Here is a 13,040-nt window from a genome sequence, read left to right as displayed (position 1 = left end):
GGCCCAACGCTTGCTAAACCTTTCTAAAACCAAGGAGGTTATGCCCAGCGAGTATAACGTAGCAACTTTTTCTTGTCAGATAGTGCTCAATGTACACGCTAATGGCTGCCAAGAGGGAATGAAAAACAGGAGAATTCCGCTTTTAGTCAACGCGCACGCCGCAAATTTTTATTGTTCAACAACGCACAGAAGAAATCTCTCACCGGAACCACCTTGGAGGTCGAAATGTAAGACTGGTTACACATTATGACTACTACTACGACTACAAGAGACAAACGCGTGCCGCTGTAAGGAGCTTCGCCCCTATAAGTGGAACACTGGTGGAGGGGGCGAAACACCTTCTTCCCGGCTAGCCTCGGCCGTTTGTTCAGCTCAAAAGGAGCAAGTTTTCGCGCGTGTGGTCTAGTCGAGCGCAAGAAGGGAAATCGGGGACATGCCAACTTGTAGAAAGTTTGCTCTTAATGGCCAGTGAACTTACGAACGGACCATTGAACTTCTGCTTTGTTTGTTGCTTACTCCAAATAGATATGATCTGCACTTGGTACTAAATTTCCACATTTAATAAACACAAACAACTGCTGCCTCTAACCATTGCCACTGCTATAATGGCATCAGCACTATGTTTTTTCTCACAATTCATAACCACAAGAAAAAAAAACAAAGAGAACTGAATAGCAGGTAAAGTTTACCGGCGGTTACTCTCAAATTTATTGTCCGTTTCTCGCTCGTACTAAAGGGCAACAACTGCTCAGGCTTTATGACACCTCCAGCCTCATTTGATAGACACACTTATACAAGTAATTGATGTTGATGATGCGTATTGCGATGTTTTGCGCGCAACGTACAACGCAGTCATGCCAGCGCACTGCTGTAGCTATACCGTTAGCAACAAATACTTGGGCAAAACGAATGTAGTGCGCAAGAAACATTATGCTATCATGTTGGTTCGGTGAGCATACGATTGGCCAAGTCTGTGTTCTCGCAAAAACGACAGAGAGGTGCAGGCAAGTACTACCGGTGACTGTCGATGACGGGAGGCGTACAGTTGCGGGAAGTGCTGGCACCACTTCGCATCGATGTTTGTGCTTTTTTGCACAAACACTGTACACTGAAAAATACTTCATTCAGGTTAAGCTATGGCATGGCTGTGCTTTACTGTGGCTCTTACTCGTCAAAATCATGTATCCTGAAACCCGGAAGCACCAATAAAACTTGTACGGGCTTGTTCGGTAGGCCTAATCTTGGGTGAAAATCGTGGTGGTAGATTTAAAGAGTGAAAGTCAAACTCACTGGGACTCGTCTTGACGGATTTCCAAGGAAGAAAGTTATCCATTTTAGCGTCGCATGCACTTTTTTAACCAAAAAGTGCGGCTAAAGTAATTGGGTCTGCAAGAATTTCTAGATTTGCGTTTCTAGCATGGCGACATCAAGTGACCGCTGTATTCTGGTCTACTATTGAAAGGTGTAATAGCGGACTTGAGTTCATTTATTCTTCGACAACCGCGTGGCTATATGGATTTCCTTTCGCGGTTCAAAGTGACACCTCTTCTCTTCTTAACATCACAACAAAGCACCACAACGCGCATGTGAAACTGATGTATACGTGCAAGAAATGTAAACATTCACAGTCAAGTACTGCCCTCATTGAAAATTGAAGCGTTGTTGACACCACAGGAGAAAAAAACTTGCTAGAAAGCGTAATGAGCGGCGTTAGTTTCTTTTGAGCGCAAAGATATTTCTCTGTGCATTCCAGAGTGAAACACCACGAATAATTAGGTGGTTTCACTTACTGACATCTGCTTTTTCATCATCCCACCATCATCCAACAGGCTTTCATCATGCCATCGTCATCCAGCTTGTTAACCAAGCCAGCCACCAAACACGTTTGGAATCTCCACAATAAGCCAGCGTTTTCCACTGTAGCCAGCACTGGCTCGCCGCCACCACCATCTGCCGCAATTTTTTCAACTCTCGAGGACGTCGACCGGAATTCTCCGCTAACACCGCTATTAGCTCACCACCACCATTTGCCACCGTTTTATTTGAGCGTGCATTTTATTTGAGGCCGAACCTTGAACACTAAATTTTACAAAGCTCATTGCCAAGTGATTAGCTATCGTTACACAAAAAAATTAATGCAAATCCACGGAGTGAATGATGATGAGTAGGAAGAAGCTTCGGAGGGTGTTATTGCAAATCGTAAATAATCCGCTAGCCACATCTATCCGTTCACCTGTGTGTCTGTGTGCATGTCTGTCTTTCTGTCTGTTCATTCGTCCGTCTGTCTCCCTGTTTCCCTGTCTAAGAGAACCGTCACCGCGCATTGTTCGGATGGCATAAGCTAATTGGCACCTCTCCAGCCCCTGCCGTGAGCAGAGCGGTGTGGGCGGAAGGAGAGGCTACTGAAAGAGCTGTTTGGCAACAAATAATAATCAGTTGAATGGCGCGATAAGATGCGGATTATAATGGATGCATCTCGGAGGAACGCTGTCTTACGGGTGCGTCCGTGGTTGGTTTTAAATAAAACGTTGGGCGTTATTAGGACTTCTGAACAAAAATAGCAGTTCTGCTGAGACACAGGCGGCGACAAGTGAGAAGCAGAGTACCCGGAAATGAAGTCGTGGGCCTTCTTGTTGCCGCCAGAGCCAATGCCAAGTTGCACACTACGGACGATAAAATTCTTTGAAGCAGCTGCATAGTTAGTTTCTGCGCACGCACATTCTTCTACCAATATCTTGGTGTAATACGCGGCAGTAGGAAACATAAAATCCAATTCCACTAGAGAGTTCAAGTCCATAGGGATGTCATTGGAATAAACTTTACTGAGTGCGCACAATCATTGGTGAATACAAAAATAGCTTGCATGCTACCAGGGAGATGCAGAATGATAATTTTGTTGTGGACTCAAATAAGTGCACTCGGAAAATTGCACATTAGTAGGTGCTACTTACCCTGGGAGCCTAAACTCAGCAGTCATATTGTAGAGGCGCTCCGCCTTGCGGTTGACCACGAAGCACGTACACTGCTCAGCATGGTGGAACACACTTGCCGAGGCTCTCACGATGCACCACTTGCCCAGGAACTAGAAAGCAAATGGAGCACCTCAAGGATTATGATTTTTAAGAGGACCACCATGCAAAATTTCGCGGCAGTTTCTCCACCAAAATTCGTGTTTTTTTATCTAATTGAACTAGTGCCATTGAAGTAGTGCACGGGCACGCAACTATATATGCCAAAATTTCTTGCCTATGAGCTATTCTGTATAGAATGTTGTACTTGACCCTCCCGTTACCACACCGCTGTCAACTGTCCCCTACCACCGAGTGGTGGTAGAAGACAGTTGAGGCTGACCTCTCGCGAAGATCCCTTGCGAGACTTCTTACTTGGGATAGGAACAGACGTTCAAAAGACACCATTGTGAAAAACACTTGGTAAAAACTCACTGCGAGCCATTTCAGTTGACCTCTTGTTTTTCTTCAACTTTGTCGGTGAGCTGAATTTCACTGACTCAGTAAACAAATAGAAGGCATTTATCGGACGAACATCAGATGGTGCTTTAAGGGCGACCTCTACTAGATCATGACCTGACCAGAGTAGCGGCACGCATGCACTCTCTTATGGTCTGCGCGCCCAAAGAGGGCAGAATAGGGCAGATTCTTCACAGCTGGTGGCAGCGGTCAGCTAGTGGGGGCGCTTAAATCCAACCAACAACCCCTCCTTCTTCTTTTTTCTCAGTCAATGCCTCGCTTCTGATTCAGTGAGCCGATCACGTTTGCCGTACGTGTTTTTATTAAAATCAAGAAGTAAACCCACGCGCGAAGAGGAGTGTCGTCACTTTTCTAGATCAAGGGGCTTTAGCGAGGGTTCCGCCCCAGTACCATGGAATAACGGCGGTAAAATGTGGGAATTAGACCCGAAGCGCAAGCTGTAAGGGAGTGCTTGCGTACCGCTCTTCCAGTTCGACCGTCATTAAGGCGGGAACTTTCATTTTGTTTTCACTTTTCCCTGAAAAAATGTTTTATTGTTTGTCGTATCACTTAGATTATCGTTCACTGTTGAATTCTGTTGGTTTCAGATTACGACCAGCTGCTCAAGACACTGCATTACCGTGGTAACGTTATCTTCCTAGTTTTGTTTCTAAAATTCCGGCGTCAGCGTGTTTGGTTGTGAGCGAAACATCAGTCTTAATTGTAACGGAAAATTTGACATGCAATAAAAACTACTACGTAACTGAGATGCAGCGAGAATAGAACACAGCCTTTCCACGCGGCAATCAGATGTTCTGCCCAATGCTTGGACCCACTACGAAAAGTGAACTACCCAACTTTCATGCAAATTGAGGAGTGTCGTTTACGTATGTATGTTACGTGGAAGCAGTGTGAAATTGCACCAGATTTCAAAAATGCGATGTGGGCAACGTGTAAACGCTGTCGCACAGATTCCGCTGTCAGAACCATTTGTCCTTTGGCTCTGCCAGTGCATCTACGTCTACCACACCAATGCGAGACAGCGTTGAAGCTTCAACACTTTATTTTTATTCACACTCGAGCTAGAGCCCCTGTGCTCAAATCCAAATGGCGTTGATGGTGTTTTGTGGCGCAGGAGCTATTTGATGGCCAAAGAGCGTAAGTTCATGGGACAAGAGATGTGAACAATAATTGTGAATAGCGGCTGTATAAGGGCATTAAATTGCTTCACCCGAAGGCGGGTAAAAACATAGAAGTCAGAATTACCATCATGACCATGCCGTGAAAAGTGTGTGGTATTAACAGATGACGAAAGCTTGCGATAATATAAACCATGGTGGACATGTATGGCGTAAGCACTAGTGCCTCGATCGTTCACACCCTTGCGTCCAAGAACGTGAGGCAAGTGCTTTGTTGGGTTTAGCCACCGCATCGGAGACCTCTCCGGAGGGATCATGCTACGGAACGCCTGGAAAAATATAATGAAAAGTACGAACGTCTTTCATAAAAGCTAACAACAATTTATGTGTGAAAAGTGGTTCCCTACCGACAAAAATTGCAGGATAAAGTAGTATCTGTTATCGGTAAGGTAACGGAAGGTGTTGTACTCTTAGCGTGTCTAATTGTTTACACTGGATCAGAACGTGGGGTAATGGTGAGCTCTTCTCCACACCTATCACATAAAAGTGGATCGCCACCAGACAGAAGAAATGAATGTGTTGTGTGTGTTTGTCCTGTTCTTGACCTTGAAGTATTACTTCTGAGTGGCACGATTTTGATATTGGCGGCCAATGATGAAGTTGCAGTTTGGTGACATGCAATTTATTACCTGTGTGCGTGTCCCATGTGCTCTGCCAATAACCCCTGAGCTTTAGTTTTAGAAAATGTTTCAAGTCTAGTGCAGGAATCAGTATCAATGTATTGGTAGCGGTTTCGTGGGCGGATCTAGCCAGCTGGTAAACCAGAACGTTTCCTTGTATTTCGCGGTGTCCTGGCACCCATCAGACTACAACATGCTGCTTGGATGAGTAGGCTGTGTATAAGAGCGAATAAAGCAAGACAAGGACAGGGTTCTTGTGCTTTTTAGAACTTTTCAGAGCTTTTACTACGCTTAGAGAATGTGTTTATATGATTCTCTTGTGTTGTTTTATTTGCCCAATGTGTTTAACAGCCGCAAGTATCGCATAAGCTTCGCTGGTGAAAATGCTTGTATGAGAGTGCAGGACGCCAGCTTCCGAAAAAGATGGGCCGACGACTGCGTACGAGACAGAAGTGGTGGTCTTTGAAGCATCTGTAAACAACTTGGGGCATGTGTGTTTATGTTGTAGTTCAAAGAAGTTTGTCTGATTATGTGCAATTGGCGCGAGCTTCGTAACCTCTAAGAAAGAGACGTCGTAATCTATCGCCTGCCACTGCCACGGTGGCAGACGTACTGCGGGAGTTATCAAACGGTGTTCAAGTGGCACACCGGTTTCCTTCGCTAGGCAGCTCGCATGGAGTGAGCAGGGTTGTCTCATAAAAGGTCGTTTCTCAAACACAGCAAGGCTTGACCTGTCAATAATAGTGGGATGTGATTGGTGATACTTGTCTGCGTTTACTTTAAGATAATATTTAAAATACATGTAATATCTGTGTAGGTGGAGTGACCATTCGTTCGATTCCACGTACAGGCTTTCCGCAGAGCTAGTGCAAAAAGCACCCGTAGAGAGACGGATGCCTAGATGATGAACATATTGAAGCATTTTAAGGACAGTAGGTGTCGCTGACTGATATGCTATTGCCCATATTCTACGTGGGTACGTATGAGGCCTTTATACAAGTTCATCAAGCACTTCTTGTCACTTCCCCACGTAGTGCGTGACAACACATTTAAAACGTTCATTGCCTTTATGCACTTGTTTTTTAAATACTTCATGTGCGGTATGAAGGTTAGCTTGGCGTGCAAGATTAGGCCTAGAAATTTGTGTTTAGTACTAACAGAAAGACGTTGCCCATGCAGTTGAACAAGAGGTTCGGAATGAATGACTCTCTTTCTGGTGATCGAAACACACTTCCTTTCCTGTGCATTCAGACGAAACTCATTTTATTCAGCCCAATTGGAGACTTCGTTAAAACCAAGCAGAACCTGCCACTCACACATGCATAGCCAGATTGCAAGATTTGAAACCAAGCTGGACGTCGTCAACATAACTGCAATAAAACATAATGCGAGGGATCGACAAACACAAAGAATTCATCTTGATAATGAAAAGTGTGCAACTAAGTACACCACCTTGCGGCACTCCCGATTCTTGAACAAATGTTTTGGAAAAAGCACTGCCAACTCCGACACGGAATGTCTGGTTTGACAAGTAACTTTCGATTATAGTAAGCATTCTGCCACGCACGCAAAGGCTGGACAGGTCTCCTAATATTCCTAAACACCTTGTTGTATCATAAGCCTTTTTGATATTGATGAACACAAAAAAAAGTATTGTTTGTGGACGAAAGCGTCTCTGATCTGTGCCTCGATGCAAACAAGGTGGCCGGCGGTGGATCTACCCTCTCGAAATCCTCACTGCAATGGGTCGAGCAATTTGTTTGTTTCAAGGAAATATACAAGACGGCAGTTTATCATTTTTTTTGAAAAGTTTGCACAAGCAGCTTGTAAATGCAATAGGCCTATAACTTGAAACTAAGAAAGGGTCCTTGCCCTCTTTGAAAATGGGGTTATTATTAGCCTCTTTCCAGGACGCTGGGATAGTGCCAGAAAGCCAGATAGCATTGTACAAACAAAGTAAAATTTTTCGCGTTTCAGTAAGGAGGTTTCTCAGCATTTCATACAGCACACAGTCAGAATCAGGGGCGAAATAACTGCAGAAGTTTAGGGATGTTTGCAGCTGAGCTAAGCGGAAAGCTTGGTTGGATGCCTCGTGTTTTGTACAATTTTGTTCTTAATTCTGTTTTTCTATTCTTGTTTTGTATTTTTGGAAAGCATAAGTATAGTGTGACGAGCTAGACACTTGTTTAAAGTGCGCCCAGGAAGTTCGCCTGATCTTCCTGTCACCATGTGTGTTTACGGGTGGGAATAAGTGTACTTGTCTTCCTGCTACTCTGCCAACCATGTTCTAGAAGTTAGCCTCCTGTGTATTTAAATTGATCTCTGAAAAGAACTTCCAGCTTTCTCTTCTGGCCTGCCGACGCGTTCTCCTGCCTTGAGACCTAGTTTTTCTAAATTTGTCAAAATTGTCGGCTGTCGATGAGTTCCGAAGTAACCTTCATGCCCTGGTCTGCCGCTTTCGTGCATTCCGACACTGAGTGTTCTACCATGGGACACCTCGCTTGCCGGACATTCCAGAAAATTGCATTATGCACTTCGCTGCTGCGTCAGTAAAAAAAGCTGTGAAGTACAGCACACCTTCATTTATATTTAAACTACATATATCTGTCCAACCTAAACGAGTAGTGTTGTGAAACTGTTCCCAGTCTGCTTTGTTTATCAGCCATTTGTGAACACGTGGAGGACATTCTTATGTTGTTGGTTAACTCAAAACTACAGGAAAATGGTCACTTTCACATGAATTATTTATGGTTTTTCATTTAAATAAGGATAGAAGTGAAGGAGATACGACACTGAGGTCCATAGACAAGTAAGTTTTGTTGGCGAAGTTATAGTATGTTGGCTCTTTCCAATTCAACAGACAGGCACCGGAAAAGAAGGAAAACTGTTCAGTGAGACGACCTCGTGCATCACAGCGAGAATCGCCCCACAGACCGCTATGTGCATTTAGGTCCCCAAGAGACAGATAAGGTTCATGTAGTTCTATTAAAGACTGGAATTCATGTCTTTCAAGACGGTGGTGCGGGGGTATGTACAGAGAGCAGTCGGTGACGAGCTTGTTTAGAAGTACTGCTCGAACAGCCACCGCGTCAAGAGATGTCGGGAGGGGTAAATGTGTACACGCTACTCCTTGATTAACCATAATGGCCATAATATCGGTCCTTTCGAAATATGACGTAAATACGTAGAAAATGTGTATTGGAGGATTTTAAGTATGTTTCCTGTATACACAGCACTTTTGGTGAGTGCTTGTGTAAAAGATCTTGGACGCCATCGAGGTCTTTAAGCCGTTCTCAACCTTTCTAGTGTATAATTTGTGTTTCTAAATTGGAAGTAAAGTAATGCTGTGTATACTTTAAGGGAGTGACTTGTTTAGGCTGAAAGTTCTAGCTCAAGTAACAGGGTTGTCATCAGGTCCTGTTATAAGCTTTTAAGTTTTTTTGGCGCGCTCCAGACAGCTGCGCCGCTCTTTCCATTGTCTCCTCGGAGGCACTGGATGCCCGCACATGCAAGCTGTTTGTTCGAAGTTTGGGCTTCGCCTGTTGAAGTGAGGCCTTGAGACCCGAGGACCCTGGAGTCTCTCGTCTCTGTTCAATAGCAGGCGGAGTAGATTCAACTACTGCCGCCTTGGGGGCAGGCACCACAGCCCATGGCTCGCCTTGCGCCGGCCGAAGGAGTGGCGAGGGCTGGGGCTACGCGGCTCCCTGAGTCGCCACATCAGCTTATGTGGGACCATAAAATGGAGAGACTCTTCTTCTCGCTTCTTTAAATGTGATGTTTTCTTTTATCTTTATTGTAATGATTTCTTTTTCGTTTTTCAATAAGAATAGGAGCGTGAGTATGCAGCATGACTCCCGCCACAGTTCACATAGTGTGCCAGTGCTTCGCAGTTGTCGGACACGAAGCACCGACAACAGCGAATTGACGAATAGTGGAAAATAAGATCTTCAACCCAAAAACTATTCCAAGACGTCAAACTTTCTCGCACAGAGGAAAGTCACCAGAGACGCTCATTGCGCCTGCAGTTACACAGACCGCAACACCAAGAAAACGCCAAGAAAGATGGGGAAGCACTTCTTGCATACCCCCAACACTCAGGCATCACGCCACCACAATCCATCAAGAAGCACACATTCTACAAGAAAAGCGTCTGTCGTAGATACGACTCAGAATCTAACGCATAAGACAACCAACCTTCCAATGCTACAAGGACTCCCAACCTTGTGCGTTTCTCACTACTAACCAGGCTGTGTCATCATCATTTTCCGTGCTGAAGGCATGGTAATGCTCTTCGCAACGCAACAGCCAACCTCGCCCACTAGAGGTCTCCTAGATATTACTGAACTGCTTTTCATGTGAACGTTTTGTGCAAGTGCATGGAACTGCCGTGTGACATAAAACACCAGCATTTTCTGGCATTGATTTTTCGAGGCTCCACTTGTCCATGCTTTATAGATTGTAGCTCATGCGTTCTTTCGGGCGGAGGGGGAATCATGTGATGTAAGAAGGTAGCGATGGTTGGTAGAAGCCGAGTAAGAGGTAGTGCTTTGGAATAAACATAGCGTATAACGCTCCCGTATCTAACGTCATGTGTATATATATATATATATATATATATATATATATATATATATATATATATATATATATATATATATATATATATATATAAGGGAGAGAAGTGTATACCTAAGGGCTCGTATTTCCGTGGTTTAACACAATATTAATGAGATATAACAGACAGTAATGCCAAGGAATGTACAGGGGAAGTTATTAGAACCAATGGAATGTAAATAAGAAGAAAGAAGAAAGAAAAGTGGATGAAAAAATTACCAGCTGTGAGCAGGAATCGAACCCACGACCTTCGAATAACGCGTTCGATGCTCTAACCACTGAGCTGTCACAGCGGCCGTCCCTCCATCCACTTTTTGGGGTTTACATGTGAATTTAGAAGTAGGAGTGACAGTCAGCGCCATCTATAAGCCAAACAAAGAGTGTGAAAACACTCTTATTCGCATGTTTTGGCGTCACGTAGCACGTGAACTTATTATGAGCGCGCAGCTTATTCATTGTCCCTCTTATACAACCTAAACACACCAAGTCTGCCAGTACGAGACCCTCGTTCAATGAAATAAGGGAGAGAAGTGTATACCTAAGGGCTCGTATTTCCGTGGTTTAACACAATATTAATGAGATATAACAGACAGTAATGCCAAGGAATGTACAGGGGAAGTTATTAGAACCAATGGAATGTAAATAAGAAGAAAGAAGAAAGAAAAGTGGATGAAAAAATTACCAGCTGTGAGCAGGAATCGAACCCACGACCTTCGAATAACGCGTTCGATGCTCTAACCACTGAGCTATCACAGCGGCCGTCCCTCCATCCACTTTTTGGGGTTTATATGTGAATTTAGAAGTAGGAGTGACAGTCAGCGCCATCTATAAGCCAAACAACGAGTGTGAAAACACTCTTATTCGCATGTTTTGGCGTCACGTAGCACGTGAACTTATTATGAGCGTGCAGCTGATTCATTGTCCCTCTTATACAACCTAAACACACCAAGTCTGCCAGTACGAGACCCTCCTTCAATGAAATAAGGGAGAGAAGTGTATACCTAAGGGCTCGTATTTCCGTGGTTTAACACAATATTAATGAGATATAACAGACAGTAATGCCAAGGAATGCACAGGGGAAGTTATTAGAACCAATGGAATGTAAATAAGAAGAAAGAAGAAAGAAAAGTGGATGAAAAAATTACCAGCTGTGAGCAGGAATCAAACCCACGACCTTCGAATATCACTCCTACTTCTAAATTCACATATAAACCCCAAAAAGTGGATGGAGGGACGGCCGCTGTGATAGCTCAGTGGTTAGAGCATCGAACGCGTTATTCGAAGGTCGTGGGTTCGATTCCTGCTCACAGCTGGTAATTTTTTCATCCACTTTTCTTTCTTCTTCTTATTTACATTCCATTGGTTCTAATAACTTCCCCTGTACATTCCTTGGCATTACTGTCTGTTATATCTCATATATATATATATATATATAATATATAATATATATATATATATATATATATATATATATATATATGGGAAAGAAGTGTATACCTACGTGCTGATTTGTTTGTGTTATGACACAATATTATTGAGATTTACCAGAGGATAATGCCATTAATGTATAGGTGAAGTTACTAGAGCCATATAGATAAATATATATATATATATATATATATATATATATATATATATATATATATATATATATATATATATATATATATATATTGAAATTTCCCCAGTGGGAAAGACGTACTTGGGAAGAGATGACACAAAACATAGCGGTTGTCTTAATTTTTTGTCCTATGGTTTCGAGCGGTGGACCGGCCTTCGTCAGGGTTTTCGAACAAGTAGTATATGATATAAGACATAAAGTGATATATGTGGCATATGCTGCATATGACTACTCCTGTGGAGGTGTGGTAATTGGGAATCATACCAGAATAGACATGGCATAACATGATTGCTAGATCATACGAAAATGACGTGTATTTATTAACTGCATAATTTACTTGATGCTGTATTAGCACTCTCGCAGCTAGTTTGTGTACTTCATATATACGCAAATTTAGCCCACCCGTGTTGGTCTATTGCCTAAAAATTAGCTAAAAACTCGGCTGCCAACCCATAGATCGCGGTATAGAGAATCCCGGCTGCAGCGGCTGCGTTTTCTATGGATGTGAAAATGCTAAAGGCCCATGTGCTCAGATTTGGGTGTACGCTAAATAACCCCAGGTTTACGAAATTCGCGGAGCCCTCCATTATGATATCACTTATAATCAATAGGTGGTTTGAGACGTTAAACGCCACATACCAATAGACTTCGAATTTTGTTCAATGACAAAAAGTGCATGACGAGCATAATTGACTAGTCTTAAGATGCAAATCATGACACGCCTGTCATGCAACGTTTGTGTTGATGCTAAAAAGTGCAAAAAAAAGGAGACAGAAAGAAACACGTGTTTTTGTGGCTACTCGAAACTGTTGGGAAATAAATATATTTATCCTTGTTGACAACGCTCCCGTTGTGCCATATCCCATACCTACATACATATATATATATATATATATATATATATATGTGTGTGTGTGTGTGTGTGTGTGTGTGTGTGTGTGTGTGTGTGTCAGGAAAGTTATTACACGCTTGTCGTCTGCGCCATGGCTTGTTGGTATGGCGACTTCCTCCACGTGAGTAATGTCCGGGACTCAAAAAGTCAGTCCTTGAACGGGAACATTTGCCGGACTACTGCTGCCGTGTACCACCCCTCATGGTGAGGGCCAGACGCGTCCGTGTAGAATACCCCAAAACGGCACCCATAGTGTCTTTGCAAGGTTTTAACCCGCGCAGTTCGCCTGCCATCGTGAGTGCCCTGAGCCATCTTTTGGGGCAGGGGCTGAATAATCAACGCACTATGCCAGTCCTCGGGGATCGTGGTCCGCTCTTCTGCCTGATAGGTGTAGGATATATGTAGGCGGTGTAAGAGACATCTCTCAGCGTGTGACTTGGTAAGATACAGGTACTGGTTGTTGAGATGAGCCTCTTTGAGTTCCCCGTACGTGTTGGTCATACCGAAATCTGCAAAGCATTGGTTAGACATCGAGATCGGGAGGTCTAGGCGCGCTTGTATATCGTGCGGAAAATGAGTGTGTTTCTATCACATTGGCATAATCGTAGGAAGGGTGTCGGATACTGG

At 43.6% G+C, this 13,040-nt stretch overlaps 1 protein-coding gene across 1 annotated transcript in view; it reads right to left on the bottom strand.

Annotated features, from left to right (window-relative positions):
* Nucleotides 1-13,040, bottom strand: part of LOC142803551 (uncharacterized) — a 207,787-nt gene that overhangs the window by 92,645 nt on the left and 102,102 nt on the right. The window contains exon 2 of the mRNA XM_075888674.1: nt 2,952-3,082. Within this exon, the coding sequence (XP_075744789.1) occupies nt 2,952-3,082 (131 nt within the window). The remainder of the gene's footprint in view (nt 1-2,951; nt 3,083-13,040) is intronic.

The sequence above is a fragment of the Rhipicephalus microplus genome, chromosome 3, assembly GCF_043290135.1.
Source record: "Rhipicephalus microplus isolate Deutch F79 chromosome 3, USDA_Rmic, whole genome shotgun sequence".
In the NCBI taxonomy this organism is placed as follows: domain Eukaryota; kingdom Metazoa; phylum Arthropoda; class Arachnida; order Ixodida; family Ixodidae; genus Rhipicephalus; species Rhipicephalus microplus.
This window is presented reverse-complemented; position numbering and strand designations above follow the sequence as displayed.